Here is a 16,518-nt window from a genome sequence, read left to right on the forward strand (position 1 = left end):
AGTATGTTTTATTTGGACATGTGTGTGGGGGAGAGGTGCAGCACTGGAACAAACTTTCAGTTTGGCTGTTTTAATACTATGCACTTTGCATTCTGGTAGTTTCCAGTGGCAGCTAAAACTCGATACTCAGTTTCAGAACTCTGCAGTAGCAGCAAGTCAGGGAAACAATCTGGTCTCGAGCTCCAATGTTCTTTCACGACCTCTGTGGAGGGTTCTCATTGGTCGACCTACCCTTGGGATTAATTCCCTTAAAAATTCCCCCTGTGTCTGGTTTGCTCCAGCACTTGGGGTTTAAGAGGCCGGTCTCAGCTGTTTGCCTCTTGCTTCTCCTTTCCCAAGGGTCCAGAAGGTCTAAACAGCTGCCGGCTCCTGGTCTTCCAGTTTGTGCAAAGGTTGCTCCAGGGTCAGAGGTGAAAGCTTGTGATGGTCAATGTACTGCAAGGGAACAGAACAGGTTTGGTCCCTAAGCAAGGTGGTTCATGTGCTTGAAGAACACCCCCCCACCACCACCACCACAAAATGCGTATACCCCTTTGCTGACTCTCAGCCACGGGCAAGGCATTCTGATGATAAATTTGCATGGGCAACCTCAGCATGATTGACTTCCTACCAGGCACCTAAGTTCCTATGTGTTCAGGTTGCGGCAGCTGCAGCAACTAACCTGCCCTTCCCAGTCACACGTTGCTTGACACCATCAGGCCCTCACTCATTAGCCTAAAGCAGGGGGGTTTAGAACGTTTTGGAAAAGCGAGCATCACTGTGATTCTGCCCCTTTCAACAACAGCAAGATCAAACCCACCCCTGCCTCCCCCCCCCCCAAACAGCAGTTCTGATGGTTTCCTCAGTCAGTGGATGAAGGGAATCCCCCCTGTTGTTGCCTTGCTTCACAGTTAAGGAATGCCCACGAGCTGAGCGACAGTGGGAGAGGAGGGACCTTCCAGGGGCAGCAAGAATTGGAAAGTTCACTAAGAGAAGACAACGTTTAATGCCTGCTCAGACTCCTGTCTAACAGTGAGAAACGGAGCAAGCCTGAGGAGACGACAGTCACTGAGACTACAGAAACACAAGCAGAGACTCTTCTTATAGCAGCACTCCTAGAAGCAGGTGTATGGAGGGGAGCGTGGATTCCCCTCCCTCTTCTGCCAAGGAGAAACCATCACATGAAGTGCCAGTTTCCTTCCCTGTGAGTAGCGAAGGGAAACCAGACTGAGATAGTTTGGAATTGTGCTAGAGACTTGGGGAAAATTCTTTGCCAGGCAACAACAGCCACTCAGAGCGGTTTACAAAAGTGTGTTGTTATCCCCACAACCATCAGTCTGTGAGGAAGGTGGGGCTGACCCAGGGTCGCTCAGCTGGCTTCAAGCGGAGGAGTGGGGAATCAAACCCGGCTCTCTGGATTAGTCTGACTGCTCTTAACCACTACACCAAACTGCCTTTCATTTCACTGCCAGTGAAATCATCCGTGTTGATGCTGTGTGGAGTGACACTGACAGATGCTCTTTTAAAGGTGGCCAAGACTCCAGAAGGCACAGGCAGCAGTTGAACATCACAGGTCTTTCCCCCCTTGGCTAAAGTAGCTTGGGGGATTTTTTTGTCTGTGGCAGCTGTGTGAAAAGATTTGATGGAGACAGTAAAAGAGCCAGAGCAACACAGTTTGTACTCCTTGGGGTGTGGAAACGGTCTCATGAAATAAAGAACAGTTTGGGCCTTAGAATCACTCTTCAATTAGGCAAAGCATTAGGAGCTAAGAGACCCATCTGGCTGACCCAATGGCCAATGCACAGGCATGCATTCCTCTTAAAAGTGAAACATCTGCTGCCTTGGTTGAACAAAAGGGATTGTGGTATGGAAATATGCATCCTTCAGGTCCATCACAGCGAACCAAGGACCTGGTTCCAAATAGTGCAAAACACTAGACCGTGTTAACATTTTTAACTTCTCAACTTTAATGAAGATGTTTAAGTTGAAGAGATCTAGTGTGGGACGGAGTCCTCCATCCTTTTTCTTCATTAAAAAATATCTGGAGTAAAAGCCAAAAGCGGAGTCATGCGAGAGCTTTTGAATGGCTCCCTTACAAAGTAACTCCTGGATAACAGGGGCAAGAACTTCAACAGCACAAGCGGAGGCATTGGAAGGGGGAGACATCTGTGGCAACTCTGAAACGTAGCCTGTAACCCTGCTTAACAATTTTTAGGACCCAAGAGTCCAAGAAGACGGAGGCCCAAGCCTCATAAAAGGGGTTTAGCCTATCTCAGAGAGGGCTGTTCTCCTTGAGGGAAGGTTAGTCAGAAGAGTGATTTCTGCCCCTGGCTCGACTTGGGAGATGGTGGTTGATGCTGTCTGGATCTTGGTTTGTTGGACCTTTTGGATCCTGACCAATGGTAGCTTGAGTATACCTTCTGCTCGTAGGGCTGGTAGGAGTATGTGGTTGAGGGGCGATCACTCCCAGCGAGTGGACTGTCTGTTGGTTTTTCTTCATCTGCTGAAGAATTCATCAGTGCGCTCAGAGAATAAGGAGGTGCCCTTGAAGGGGAAATCTTCAATCTTACTCCACTTCTCCTGAGGTAGAGTGGTGGAACCGATCCAGGAGTGTCGCCTTAGAACAATGGCCAAGGCCATGGAATGAGCTGCACAGTCAGCAGAGTGTTTTCGCATCAACATCTCCTGTTTCACTAGTCTTGTCGCTTCAGCATGAAGGGCCTTGATCAGCATTTTCCTGTCCTCAAGCAAATCCTGCATGTAGTTAACAACAACAACATTCGATTTATATACCGCCCTTCAGGATGACTTAACACCCACTCAGAGCGGTTTACAAAGTATGCTATTATTATCCCCATATAATACACCCTGTGAGGTGGGTGGGGCTGAGAGAGCTCCTAGAAACTGAGACAGACCCAAGGTCACCCAGCTGGCTTCAAGTGGAGGAGTGGGGAATCAAACCCGGCTCTCCAGATTAGACTCCCGTGCTCTTAACCACTACACCAAATTGGTGACTCAGTTAGAGAGGCGACCCATAGAAATAAATTATAGGAGCTCATTATTGCCTGGTAATTAGTGATCCTAAACTCTAGTACAGCCGATGAGATCTTTCTACGCAGTGCGTCCAATTTTCTGCTCTCCGTGTCCACTGGGGAAGAGTGGGGCCCATAGTGGTGTCTGGATTGTATTTCCTCTGTGACCAGGGAGGAGGGACGAGGGTGGGTGAAGAAGGAGTAGTCCTTCTGCTGGAGTTTGTAGCAATTTTCAATTTTCCTGGATGTGGCAGGAGAAGCAGCTGGTTTCTCCCACATGCGGTGTGCTATGTCAAGAAGGTCCTCCGCTGCTGGAAAGGTGACAGAGGCAGGAATGTTACTGTATAGTGCCTGGAGGACCTTGCTCTTTGGTTTGGGAGTCTCAGAGGAGATGTCAAGGGCATGAGCCATTCTCATCATCTGTTCAGGGAATAGAATATTGAGGAGAGGTAGTGTCTCTGTTTCCTCGGGTGATGGATCCGAGGCTAGTTCTGAAATGGCATCTAAGCGAGATCTCATCTCTTCACCTTAGTCGTAGTCTGAAGGTGGTGAAGACTGTGCTTGAAAACCGTGGGTTAATAGGATGCAGCTCCTGATGGTACTGGAACCAATTGGCTGGGACCCAGCATGGTTGGCTGGCTCAGAACCGGCATAGTCGGACCCAGAGAGAGAAGTGCAGCTTGTAACCAGGACAAGAAATTCTGCCAACAGGGTGCCTTTTGAAAAGTTGCACCCACAGGCCATGGAGAAGTAGCAGGTGGAATATCAGGGAGAGCAGCACTCCATTTCATCCAAACTTTCCCGCTTGGGCCTTATTGTTAATTGGAAAAAAAATCATCTTTGGTCTCCATACAAGGTGAATAATCACATGGATGTTTTGGGTGCTTGGACCTTGACCTCTGCCTTTTTAGCTAGCGGCTCCAATGCGGCGCGTCCCTCTGTCTGACCTCTGTCCCAGGGAATTTACTGGAGCAGATATTAAAGGTGTCAATCTGCAAACATCTGACAGACAACATGGTGATACCAGGAAGTCAGCATGGATTTGACCCCCCCCCCCCCCAGATCCTGCCAGACCAACTTCATCTATGACCGAGTGACAGACTTACTGGATCGCAGGAATGCTGTCGATGTAGTTTATCTGGATTTCAGTAAAGCTTTTGACAAGGTCCCTCCTGATGTTCTCATGAGTAAACTGGAGGACTGTGGACCGGACTCTAAGAGGGAAGTGGCTGGATAACTGCACCCAAAGAGTAGTTGACACTGGCGCCACGTCTGACTGGAGGGAGGTGTCCACTGGAGTGCCACAGGGATTGGGCCCCAGCGCTTTTCAGTATTTTTATAAAAGATCTGGCTGAGGGTGTGAAGGGATTACTCATAAAAGTTGCAGATGACACAAAACTGGGGGGAGGAGCAGCAAAAACCCTTGAAGACAGGGATAGAATTTAACGAGGTCTGAACACACTGTAAAAAATTGGGCACATTTGAGTAAGACACGACTTAAACGGGTAAGTGCAGGGTTGTCTACCTGGGTTACAAAAATGCAAAGCCTACATACCGGGTGAGGGATACACTTCTGTGTGTGTGAACAAGATCTTGGGATACAGGAGGATGGGAAGCTAAATATGAGCTGTCAGTGATGCAGCAGCAAAAAAAGGCAAATGCAGTTTTGGGGTGTATCAACAAAGGCATAACACCTTTGACAGGATGTCATTGTCCCACTATATACCATGTTGGTCAACCGCAGCTGAGCAGCTCTGGAAGCCTCATTTCAGAAAGGCTGTGGACAAACTGGAATGGGTGCAGAGGAGAGCAACCAGGATGATCAGGGGCCTGGAAACCAAGCCCTCCGAGGAAAGACTGAGGAACTTGGGAATATTCAGTATGGAGGAGGTTGAGGGGAGGCATGATTGCTCTGTCACTTAGAGGAGGGAAAGGAGCTGTTCCTGTTGGCAGCAGAGGATAGGACTCGAAACAATGGGTTTAAGCTACAGGAGTGAAGGTACCCGCTGGACATTAGGAAAAACTTCTTCGCATTAAGAGTAACTAAGCACTGTAATCGGCTGTCTAAGGATGTGCTGAGTTCCCCCCTCACGGGCAGTGTTCAAGGAGCAGCTGGATGAATGTGTGTTGGGGATGCTTCAGGCTGTTCCTGTATTGGGCAGGAGATTGGATTAGATGGTCCAAGGCCCCTCCCAACTCTAAGATTCTATGAAGCTGCCACATTCTGAATCAGCTGTAGTTTCTGGGTTGTCTTTTGAGTGCAATCCTGCATATAGTATTACAGGTCTAAGAACTACTTCTTGCAAAGTTCCTGTGAGGGACCCCTTAGTCAGTGAGGCATTAACCATTTTAATCCAAGGTTCTGATTCCTTTTCACAGCATAATTTTTGATAGGCACACATGGTGGCCCTTACATCATTCCCAAGGGCTCTGGCAGCCATCCCCCGGCAAGATCAATCTGAATCTCTCCATAACAAGATGACGAGCAGCTGCTTCTGACCCCTCGGGTACTGCATCTACTCTTAGCCTCCAAGTCAGAATAGATGAGAGAGATTTTAGCAGCAAAGAACTTGCAAAAATCATCACAGCTAATGGCCAAATTAACATCATTCTGTTGTCAGAACAACCCTAACAGATAATGAGAGCAAAAGGACACAAAGTGCCAAAGTATCAGGGGAATGTAAGGCCAAACCTTTTGGCTTTCAAAGCAACTTTTACCAGACTACTTGGAAACAGGGATGTAAATTATTGATTTTCCAGTTTGGTGTAGTGGTTAAGAGCAGCAGGACTCTAATCTGGAGAACCGGGTTTGATTCCCCCACTCCTCCACTTGAAGCCAACGTTGGGACAGTCATAATTTCTCAGAGCTCTCTCAGCCCCACCCACCTCACATACTTTATAAACCACTCTGAGTGGGTGTTAAGCGGTCCTGAAGGGCGATATATAAATTGAATGTCGTTGTTTGTTGTTAAACGTTTAGAAGATAAGGACTTGTTTACCATGTGTGGATTTCTGACAACATTAAAACACTACGGCTAATGATGATCAAGGGAGTCTGTTATCGAGAGCTGAGAGAAAAAGAAGAGGATCTGTGGAGCAAATATCTCTTCCTGTATCTGAACCTGTTTCTAATTTATGTTTAAGTGATAACATTTTTGATAATTTAAACACCTAGGTTTTAAAAACAAAATGTACATCCCAACATAGAAAGCTGGTAGGGAGAGTTATTCTAAAGGTCTTATCCAGTCTAATGGTGTAAGGCTCCCCCTGAGGCAAATTACAGTCTCCAAAAGACTGTGAGCAAATCTTACCATCTTGGCTTCTTCCAGTGTGTGGTAGTGGAATTCCTCCTTCTCCAGCTGTGCCACAAAAGATAAGTGAAGGCGGCGGCTGGCCTCTACAAACTGCCGGATAAGTAGCAAGTTCTGCTTCAACATGTCATTTAAGGCTGATATAGGACTGTAGGCTGCCAGTTCTGTGAGTAGGAGACACAAGGCAGGGCTGAAAGAAATACTGCCTGCAGTGCTTGCTTTAGCCTCCCTCCCTATGTGGAAAATGCCACCACCCAATACTCTCCAACGAAATAAGGTCCAGTACAATCTAAGAAGGATTCAGTCAGGCACCGTGTACCTCGCACTCCTCCCTCCTCCATCACTATACTCTCTGGGGCATCACTTGGGGGAATTGTTTACACAGCTGCGCTTGGTCTGTGTAATCCTGCAATGGCAGAGTTCTTTCCATGGGCCGCCTGGAAGTACACAGTCAGCAGTCCCTTGCAAAAGACACTTTTCCATGCAAGTAACACACAGAAGGATGCAGGGCAGGCCCTAAAAATTACAGCTTTCTAAGATCACTGACTCCAACGCAGTACATTTTTATGCAAAAATATTAGTTCCTTATGTAGTATTTATTTGTAAAGCAACTGTGGATGTGTCCAAGCCAAGTCAGCAAGAGAGGAATGTCCTTGCCAGGCAGTACCTTGCTGGGCATCCATGCTCACAATGTGATGGGTGGGGAGCGAGGCTTCAGCAATCCAGTCAACGCCAGCAGCAGCTGTGGAGGGAATCAAAATATCCTTTGATCAGCAGGAAAAATACTGCCCTTATATCAACCTCAGAATGCAAACCCCTCCCCACCCCCACTCCAGGACTTACTTTTTAAGCAGTGAGGAGCAAGTGACGAGGTGCCAGTCTGCACAGCCGCCTCCTTCACAGTGATTCTTCTTGCCGCGTGGGGGCTTCTGGTCCCTGTCTGAGGCAGACATGAGGATGGATCAGGCAGTCCAGACTGCAGAGAAGCGCCTGACCAGTCCTGTGAGTCTTCTGAGAAGGACTGCCTCCCTGCATCCTCAGACAATGAGTCAAAGTCTTCGGAGTACTCTGCTGGACTAGAGGGGTTCTCTTGCTTGCAAGTGGAATGTTCAGCAGAATTCCCACTTAACTGCTCAGAGATTTCTGTCCCTTCCAGATCTTCCTCAAGAGCTGCAGTTTCCCCCACGGTGGCACCTGGAGCCTTCAAGGCGCTTTGGGTGTCATCAAAATACAACTCTGGTTCCAGTTCCCTGCTTAAACTTCCAGATGTCTCCATCACTGTTGCCTAGAAAATGTATTCTTTCATGAGCCCAAGTATAGACACAACAAGGGTGGGAGCAGGGAGGAGACAGAGCAAACTACAAATAAATCCTATCCCTTGCAATAGGAAGCTTTACTGCAGCAGAAACAAACGTTAAGGTGATATTCCCCTCCTGTTTGCGCGCCCCTCCCATGCAAATAAGAGTTGGTTGCCCACAAAAGCTACCAAAAGTACCCTTTAGGTCATTCCTTTTGGCTCAATGTTGCTATTCCGCTCGGCAGCCCCAAACTGAAACCCAGCCAAGGCAGCAGGACAAAGGTGGCCTTACCTCTTCCGTTAACCCTTCCTTCTGGAAAGTCATACTGGATGCCAAGTCATTAAGGCTCAAAACATTCACTTGGAAATCTGCAGTGGCAGGGGAGAGAGAAATTGTCCCTCAGTAACGTAGCATTGAAACCAACAAACCTATTCTCTTGCCTAATACCCTACCAGCCATTTCCAGAGGCAGCCATCTGGTGGAGCTGCCTGGCTAAGGCCTTTGCAGCCATCCCCACTGGAAGGGTAAGAATACTCTCTTCCCTGCTAAACAGTCACCACAGCCCGACTTCATTTCGGTTGAGGCTGCGAATGCCTTAGACACACAATTTTAGACTTTCATCTGAACAGAGGATTTATTTGTTTTACTCCACTTATAGCTCAACTTTCTCCCCAGCGGGGACACAAAGCAGCTTACATTATTCTCTTCTTCTCCAGGAAAGCCCTGTGGGGCAGGTTAGGCTGTGTGTGTGTGACTGGCCCAAGGTCATGCAGCAGCCTTCTTCGACAGAGTAGGGATTTGAACATGGGTCCCCCAGACCCTAGGTCAACACTCTAACCACTATACAATACTGTCTCTCTGATCTATTTACTTAAAACATTTATTAGCTGCATTTCTACGTTTAAGGAACTCCTGCTGGTTTAAAATATAAATAAAATAACAACATTAATATAAACAAAGTTTAAAAACACAGTTTGCCAAAGACCATTAAAACAAAGTTAATTAAAAGCATAAATAAAAACGTCTTCAGCTACCTCCTGAAGATCAGAGGGGGCCAGGTGCACCTCCCTGGGAACACTGTCCCATAATCCTGAGACTGACACTGAAAAGACCCTCTTTTATGTACCCACCAGATGAGCTTCTTTAGCTGATGGGACAGTCAGGAGGGCTGTCCCTGTGATCTTAACACTCAGGCAGGAACATATGGGAGGAGACAGCCCTGCAGATACCCTGGTCCAAAGCCATGTAGTGCTTTAAAGGCCAAAACCGACACCTTGAATTGTGCTTGGGAGCAGACTGGCAGCCAGTGTTCTTGCTGTAATTTTGGAGTCACATGCTCCTGCTAGCTGGCCCCAACCAATTGTCTGGCTGCAGCATTCTGTATTACTGAAGCTTTTAAATGCTTTTCAAGGGTAGCCATGTGTATCCACCTACACTGTGTTCACACTTCTTATGTATGAGTGCCGTATGAGGTCCAGCAAGCGGAAGCTGCAGCCATGAGCTGACTGCCTCTCTCAGGCTCCCCTGCATGAGCCATCCAGAAGACCTTTCCAAATCACCGTCCAAGTCAAGGCTTGAGAGAGGTACTCCTACCATGGCCTCTTTTCTCGGCTGCATGGGCCTTCCCAAGATGACTGGTGTTGATAGGAAGCGATCAAGAAGTGGTGCAACATCACTGCAGACAGGTCAGCCCCCTCCCACACTCTACAGAGCTCTCCAAAATGCCTGCATAGCCAAGGAACAATGCCTCTGGAGGAAACCTGGACGTGGAAGGTGATCTGAACTCTACGGGATGCTCCAGCAGCAGAATTTATCAGAGGGAGCCCCTTCCCAGGACAGAAACACCACAAAGCTACAGGAAGCTGCCTTGTATGAGGTTTTCTTATATTAGTGGCTAATGCGGTCAAGTCTGCAAGGGTTGCCTCTGCCACAAACGTATCAACCAAGCTGCGCAGACCCCATCTCCAACCCAGGGATAACACCAATGACCTACATGAGGCACCCTGAACAATGAAAATGCAACTGAGATACAAGTAATCACTTTTATTAATTCTGTTTATTTATTCTAATCACATATACCCCAAGACAAAAGAGAGGATTATTCCTGTATATCCCACTCACCCCTCAAATATTGAGAAGGTTATCCTGAGCTGAAAGCTCTTTGGAAGAAGGCCAACTGCTGAGGGTGTGGGCACTCCTCATGGGCGGATGGTTGTGAGGTTTCCAAAACTTGATTACCGCAAGAAAAGTGTGCACAGGCAAGGTGGTAACCAACGCCTCTCTCGCCTCAAAAACAATGGCCCAAAAACAATGGCATTTGCTGGCCCTGTTTGCACTTTTACCAACTGTTTGGATTTTCTAAAGTAAAGCGCCTGCATAGCAGACATCTGAGAGATGCTAGCCTTAGGGCTCTCCTTTGTCATTCTGTTTTTCTTCCTAGACTGAGCCACCAGTAGGTGACCCAAGAGACTCACCACTGCTGCTGCTGCTGCTGCTGGTACACTGGGCATTAGCTGTACCCAAGAACAGCTCATTCAGAGATCTGATGTGACTTCCTTCAGACAGAGATCTCTCATCTGCTTTAGGGGAAGCTGTTACTGCATGGTTGTCATTGATGGATGAAGACAGGGAGTGAGAAGTCCTCCTGCTGAGCACGGGTATGTTCCTGCTTGGAGGGGAGAGAGTCCTGTGAAAGTTTTTCTTCAGAGAACTTCTACCAGGTGGAGATGATCTTCTGCTGGGAGAAGGAGGAGTCGTTTTTGTAGGCACACTCAGCTGACTGTTCAGGACAGGCTGAGAGGGAATGAAGAAGAGGAAAATATATTTATTCCACTAGTATTCAGCGTTGAAAAATTTCTCAAGCAGATAAAGTTTAAGATAATATGAATAGCTGAGCCAGCCCTTTGTGTTGCCAAACATGTGCCAATTGAATGGGCACAATCTAGTCAAAACAATACAGTTTCCCTGGAAAGTGAAGCACCTGCTTGCATAACTTGCACTGAAATTATGTGCTTTGCACTGGCTGGATTGTGTCCATAGTATTCAAAACAAAAATATATAAATACTGTGATCCTAGCCACTTGGAAGTCAGGCCCTTGATTTCAGAGAAATTGCTTCCATTTTAGTGGATTTACAATTTCAGCTTAAAGCAAGACAGATTTAATAACAACAACATTCGATTTATATACTGCCCTTCAGGACAACTTAATGCCCACTCTGAGTGGTTCACAATGTACGTTATTATTATCCCCACAACAAAACACCCTGTGAGGTGGGTGGGGCTGAGAGAGCTCCATAGAGCTGTGACTAGCCCAAGGTCACTCAGCTGGCTTCAAGTGGAAGAGTGGGAGATCAAACCCGGCTCTCCAGATTAGAGTCCCACACTCTTAACCACTACACCAAACTGGAAGTAAAATAGCCAAGTATATTTTACTTCCTAGTAGGGTTTTAATTCTAATATCAGTTTATTGGGATTGTACTATACAGAAAAACAGATACCAATTCAGTACATACAAAAATCAAAACAACTTTTTACTCAGCCAGAACAATTCTTCATCTAGCCTGATAATTTTAACAGCACAATCCTATACATGTTTACCCAGAAACAAGTCCCAGCGTGTCCAACGGGTCTATTCTCATCTAAATGGCAGGTCCAATACTGGTGGGGGGGAAACATTTATATGTTGCCTTTCAACACAGTTCAGTTTACAAGTTTTTATAATAAAAACAACCATTACAAAATAAAAATAGAAAAACTAGTAAAAAACAAAGAACTAAAATTAAAACTATATAAATCTTCATTAATCCCTAAAATGTGTGACAGTATGAAAGGGTTTCCATCTTTAAATTCACCATTCCTGAAGGAGGTCTACAAAAAGAGAATTGCTCAGTGAAATAGCTCAGGGATAGTTCAATGAAAACTGTGACAGTGTTTGGCAGCAGTGAGAAAGAGCAGTATTAGGGAAAGAACTGAAAACTGCCCTTACCTATGGAATACTGGGTACATTTCTGGTATCTGAATCTCAAAAAAGGTATTACAGAGCTGGGAAAAGAGTAGAAGTGGGCAACTAAAAAGAATAATGGGTTGGAGTACTTTTCCTATAAGGATAAGCTAAAGAGTTTGGCTGTTCAGTTTAGAACAAAGATGACTAATAGAAGGCATGATGCAAAATTATACACAGAGAACTTTCTCCCCTTCTTCCACAAGTACTACCATGCTCTAGGTCACTGTGCACTGTTCACAACTAGGCAGTGGCTGATACTCCAATGGTGTTGTGAAATATGCCTTCAGAGGGTGAGGTTGGATCCCTTAATTCCTTACCACTCTAACTGGATCTGAAAGGTCAAACACCCATATCTATATTCAGCTCTATCCTTGTACAGTTCAATGGGCTGTTGAGAAAACTCTCCCTTTTTAGACTAGCTGTAACTTGCAAATTCACTGAATGACTTCTGCCTTTTGTCTCTTTGAACTGTTTTTTTTTAAACAACCATAATTGGTAGCCTTCCAGCAGCTTCTATAGTTCTGTATCGAAGGTCTCAAATTCCTTGATTTCATACAGCTTGTCTGAAAACACTGCAGCAGTTGAAGCTTCAAGTTCACCACTGGTGGGCTTTATTTCACCAGGTGTACCTTTATGGGGTACAACACCTTTATGTACCTTTTATAGGGTAGCTGACAAAAACGGCTAATTAAAATCTTCAGTCTACCTCCCCTTTGTCCTGACAAAACCTCACTGGAGTTTTTAAAGCAGCCATGGGAGTGTTCCAGCAGCTGCCGTAGCTCATCAAGATAAAAAGGGAGTCAGTAGAACTAGCTGTTGAGAGTCTAAATCCCTTAAACTTTCCTGTGTGATGCACAACAGAGATTTCTAGATTTATAATACCCACCAGATGTAGTAAGAAAGATCAAAAAAGCCAAAATTATACCAAGGGATAACCTGCTACAAGGTAAGCCCAAACGAAACAACAGAATACCACTGGTGGTCACATATAGCTCCCAGCTCAAAATAGTTCAACACAGCATTAATGACTCACAGCCTATGCTCGGCAATGTTACCACTCTCTCACCTTTTCTTGCCCACAGACAGTTCCACGACCTCAAACAACTTCTCACTTACAACAATGCATGTCCCAACATGAACGCTAACTGGTACCAGGGCCTGCAATAAACCAAGATACCAATCCCTGGACACACCCACTATACCATCTTGGGCTCATTCACTTGTTCTTCCAATGTTATATATGCCATCAAGTGTCAGCAATGCCCTTCAATTCTCTGTATTGGCCAAACAGGTCAGTCCTTTTGCAAAAGAATAAATGGACATCAATCTGGTATCAAAAACCACAACATTCAGAAATCTGTGGGAGAACATTTTAATCTCCATGGACATTTCATTGCTGACATAAGAGTAGGCGTTCTCAAGCTGAGAAACTTCAAAGGAAAATCACAATGTGAGATTGCTGAAATTGAGTTTATTTGCAAATTTGGATCCATGGATCCGACCTCCCCTCCCTTGGGTTGAATCAGGATATAGGAATTTTCTCCCATTACAAATGCTAATTTTTTTTGCATTTCTTGCCCGTGCATTTGAATCTTGCTCTTAAAATCTCACGGGTCTGCTTGGAATTGAAACTTGAATTTCATCATTCTTGAAGCTGGTTAGTACTACTCAGCGAGTCACTGACTGGAAAATGGGTAGTTCTGGTGGGCCTCTTGATGTCAGCTTGAGTCCACTGAGGCCCTTGGAAGAAGTGCTCATTTTGTCCTGGCAAAACATACCGGACTGGAATCTTTGGCAGACTGCAAGGCAGTCTGCTAACAGCAGCCATAGCCCCATGCAACAGGGTCAATGGATGCAACTCAAGTCCCTTAATTTTGTAGTGCTCTCTTAGTAAGACTGCTGGAATTGCCATGTGGCTGGAACCCCTTTTAACTGCTGTAATAATACTGTGGGGAATCATTAGTAAAATCTTGTGTGGCCTTTCTTGGTTGCCTGTAGTAAATTCAAATCTCTACTAGATCATCTTCCAGCAGTGCTTTGATGACTAGCTGTTCCTGAGTTATGATCTTCTGCAAGCTGTACAGCTCCAAGTGGCTCTTTCATTTGATAGGATCATAACTTGGGCTGCGTAGTTCACTATGTAGGTAGCGTGGCCCATAACTGCAGAAGAAAACACCTACTCTTTGTATTTGGGATTTGCAAAATAAAAGGATGAACATCAGTTTCAGAGGATGGTATCTCAAAACACAAGTCACCCAGTGACCCAGTAGGGGTGATATGAAAGTACTGGTACTCTCAAGACACCATTTCTTTCTTGGTGAGCAATTTCATTGCAGACTTGTTGTAAAGATTCCATATCAATGAGGCATTAGCAGGAAAAGAAAACACCTCTCTGAAGGAGTCACGTGAAGATTTGAGCTCACATTCACTAGAGTCACTGATTCACTAAACAAGGATCTCACAAAGCTACACCAACTTTGAATATAGTTCCAACCAGCAACGGTGAATTTCAAGCTTCAGTTCCAAGCAAGTGCTCTCAAGATTCTAGTGGAGAAATTAAAAAGCTTGAAATCTCAACTTTTGGCCCTATATCTACACTTGTTATACTAAGCTATAGCAGCCACTAAAAAGCATCCTTACAAGGTTGTTCTAAGGACTCCATTTGGGAAGGTGTTGTCAGGGGACACACACACACCACAAAGGAGCTCATGTCACCAAGTAGAGGTCTGAACTCACAACTGACGGCCAAAAAATACCTGTTTCTAAGTGATTCCATTGAGCTGGGGAAAAAAGCTGAGGAATGATGGACTTCAAATCCAAAAAACTACAAGCTGAGGTACAAAAAATGAAAATATTTGAACACACAATTACTAATTATGCTAACAAGTCCTTTGCTGTATTGTTCTGTGGCAGCTTTTCAAAAGGAACTTTGCAGTTCAATAAGGCATGGTCAGAGGTGAATCCAAAGCTTTAATTTCAAGCAGTGATGAGGGGGGGAAATGAAAGAAATTGCACTTATCACAGTTGATTTCACAGACATACTCTTTGTTTTACTGAGCTACAGAAGCAGGGTGGAGGCTACCATGCAGGGTCATTTCAAAAGACTCCAGTTCAATGAGGTATTTGGGCCTTTGAATCTTCAGTGGCCTAGAAAGTATTGGCCAAGTCACTTGTGGCCAGTCTCGGAGATCATGCACAACCTCATCACCATTTTATTTTTGACCCCAACATTCAGAAGATAGGATGTAGGAATCTGTGTTTAAAGTCTTAAAAAATCTGTCTTCATTGAAGCAGCTACCTCCAAAACCATCTTCTGTGACTTTGAGTTCATGAGACCCTCCTGGAGTTATTCTTGCTACTACTGAAATTGGAACCTCTTGGATTTATCTATCTGCAGTCTTCGATAAAGTAGACCATGCCATCCTGTTGAAGCATTTGGAGGCAGAAGTAGGTATCAGGGGATGTGCCTTGGACTGGTTTAAATTATTCCTCATGGGACTGCTCGTACGTGAGCTTTCTCTGTAGTAGCCCCCACCTTGTTGAATGGCCTGCCTGAGGAGGTCAGGAAAGCTCCCAGCCTCCTGACTTTCTGCAAACTATCCAAGACTGAATTATTCAGGCGGGCTTTCTACTTATTTTATATGCCTGTGTCACAAGAACTAGCTCAAAGACTGTGTAGACTAGGCTATTGGGTACTGTCTGCTGATGGAGATACCCTCCTACCGTGTAGATGGAGGTTGCTAATGATGTCATGATGATTATTTATGCTTTACTTCAGAAAGGTTTTATTTATGTGTTTGGCTTTATGCTAGTTTTCAAATTTGAATCCGTTTTCATTGAACATCCTAACTTTTGATCATATTGTATTTTTGCTCTGCAGTATGTAATCCACCTTGGATCTCAGTGAGAAAAGTGATCTATAAATAAGCAATAACAACAACAATGGTTTGGCAATTACCTTACCCCCAGGCCTAGCCTGGGAAATGCCCTTCTGCCTCTTATATTTACCAGTAGCATCTATTAAGTGTCTCATATCTTCCTTCTCCCTGCCAAGGCTAACTGTGTTATTTTGGTATGGACCGGGCACCGAGGCTTCCTTTGGCTTGGCATCTGTCTTCAGGTACCGCAGCCCTCCTACACTTTGCTCCTCATCTTGGCTAGACTGGCTCCAGGACAACTCTCCATCAGTCAGCATCTGTTGGGCAACAGAGCCGTCTGTGCCCAGCCTAGCCTTCCGCTTCTGGATCTTGCTCTCTATCTGCGCCAATTTCCTGAGAACAGCTCCTGCCCTCCCCTGGGAACCAGAGCTCGGGGTGGGTCTTGCAGCAACGGGGAGTTCTGCTCGCCCGGCCCGCTGGTCAGCGTGGCTACTGCTGGGCTTTTGCTTCAGGAACCGGCTCTTGGGTTGTAGAAGTGCAGCGTCCGGGACTCTCTCACTCTCCGACTCTCCCGCCTCCACCTGGGCGAAGGAGAGGAAGCGGCTGCCGCTGCTCCAGAGGGCCGGGCCAAGTCTGTTGTTCGGATCCTCCTGCAGCGAGGAGCCTGGTCGCCATTCCTGAGGAGGAGGAAAGAGAGGGCAGAAGAAAAGAAGCGGATCCGGGCCGGAGCCCGCCAAGGCCTCTGCACCCGCCTGCAAGCAGGCCGCCAGGGGCTGAGAGCGACCAGCCGGCCAGGGCAGGAGGAGGGCCGCCCCAGCCCCGCGAAGGGAGGCCATGACGCCACGGCTCACGCCGCCGCCCCAGCCTCTCCGACCCTCTCTGAGTGGCGCGCCCAGGGCCTCAGTCCTGCGCCCTCACCTGCGGCTCCACCAACCGGGCCTGCGCCTCTCCTCGCCGCCTCATCTCCGCTCCGCTCTTCGTCCCAGTTAGTAGCCGGGTTGCTTAGCAACCGCGCA

General features: G+C 46.3%; 1 protein-coding gene across 1 annotated transcript; it reads right to left on the reverse strand.

The window, feature by feature from the left end:
• Positions 1–11: 11 nt before the first annotated feature.
• Positions 12–16,466, reverse strand: C5H19orf44 (chromosome 5 C19orf44 homolog). The gene is made up of 8 exons (XM_054980019.1): positions 16,421–16,466; positions 15,583–16,179; positions 10,095–10,413; positions 7,912–7,988; positions 7,166–7,607; positions 6,990–7,064; positions 6,323–6,486; positions 12–435 (listed from the first exon to the last, which is right to left on the reverse strand). Exons 1-8 carry the CDS (start codon positions 16,463–16,465, stop codon positions 352–354), a joined length of 1,803 nt encoding a protein of 600 aa, XP_054835994.1. The 5' UTR covers position 16,466; the 3' UTR covers positions 12–351.
• Between the last annotated feature and the right edge of the window lie 52 nt (positions 16,467–16,518).

Source organism: Eublepharis macularius, chromosome 5 (assembly GCF_028583425.1).
Source record: "Eublepharis macularius isolate TG4126 chromosome 5, MPM_Emac_v1.0, whole genome shotgun sequence".
In the NCBI taxonomy this organism is placed as follows: Eukaryota; Metazoa; Chordata; class Lepidosauria; order Squamata; family Eublepharidae; genus Eublepharis; species Eublepharis macularius.

Coding starts and splice junctions, on each gene's coding strand:
- C5H19orf44 (XM_054980019.1), bottom strand. CDS start 16,465: ATGAGGCGGCGAGGAGAGGCGCAGGCCCGGTTGGTGGAGCCGCAG. Junction 10,414..15,582: donor AGGCTAGGCCTGGGGGTAAG/GTAATTGCCAAA, acceptor ATTCCCTCTCAG/CCTGTCCTGAACAGTCAGCT. Junction 6,487..6,989: donor GAGCATGGATGCCCAGCAAG/GTACTGCCTGGC, acceptor TCCTACTCACAG/AACTGGCAGCCTACAGTCCT.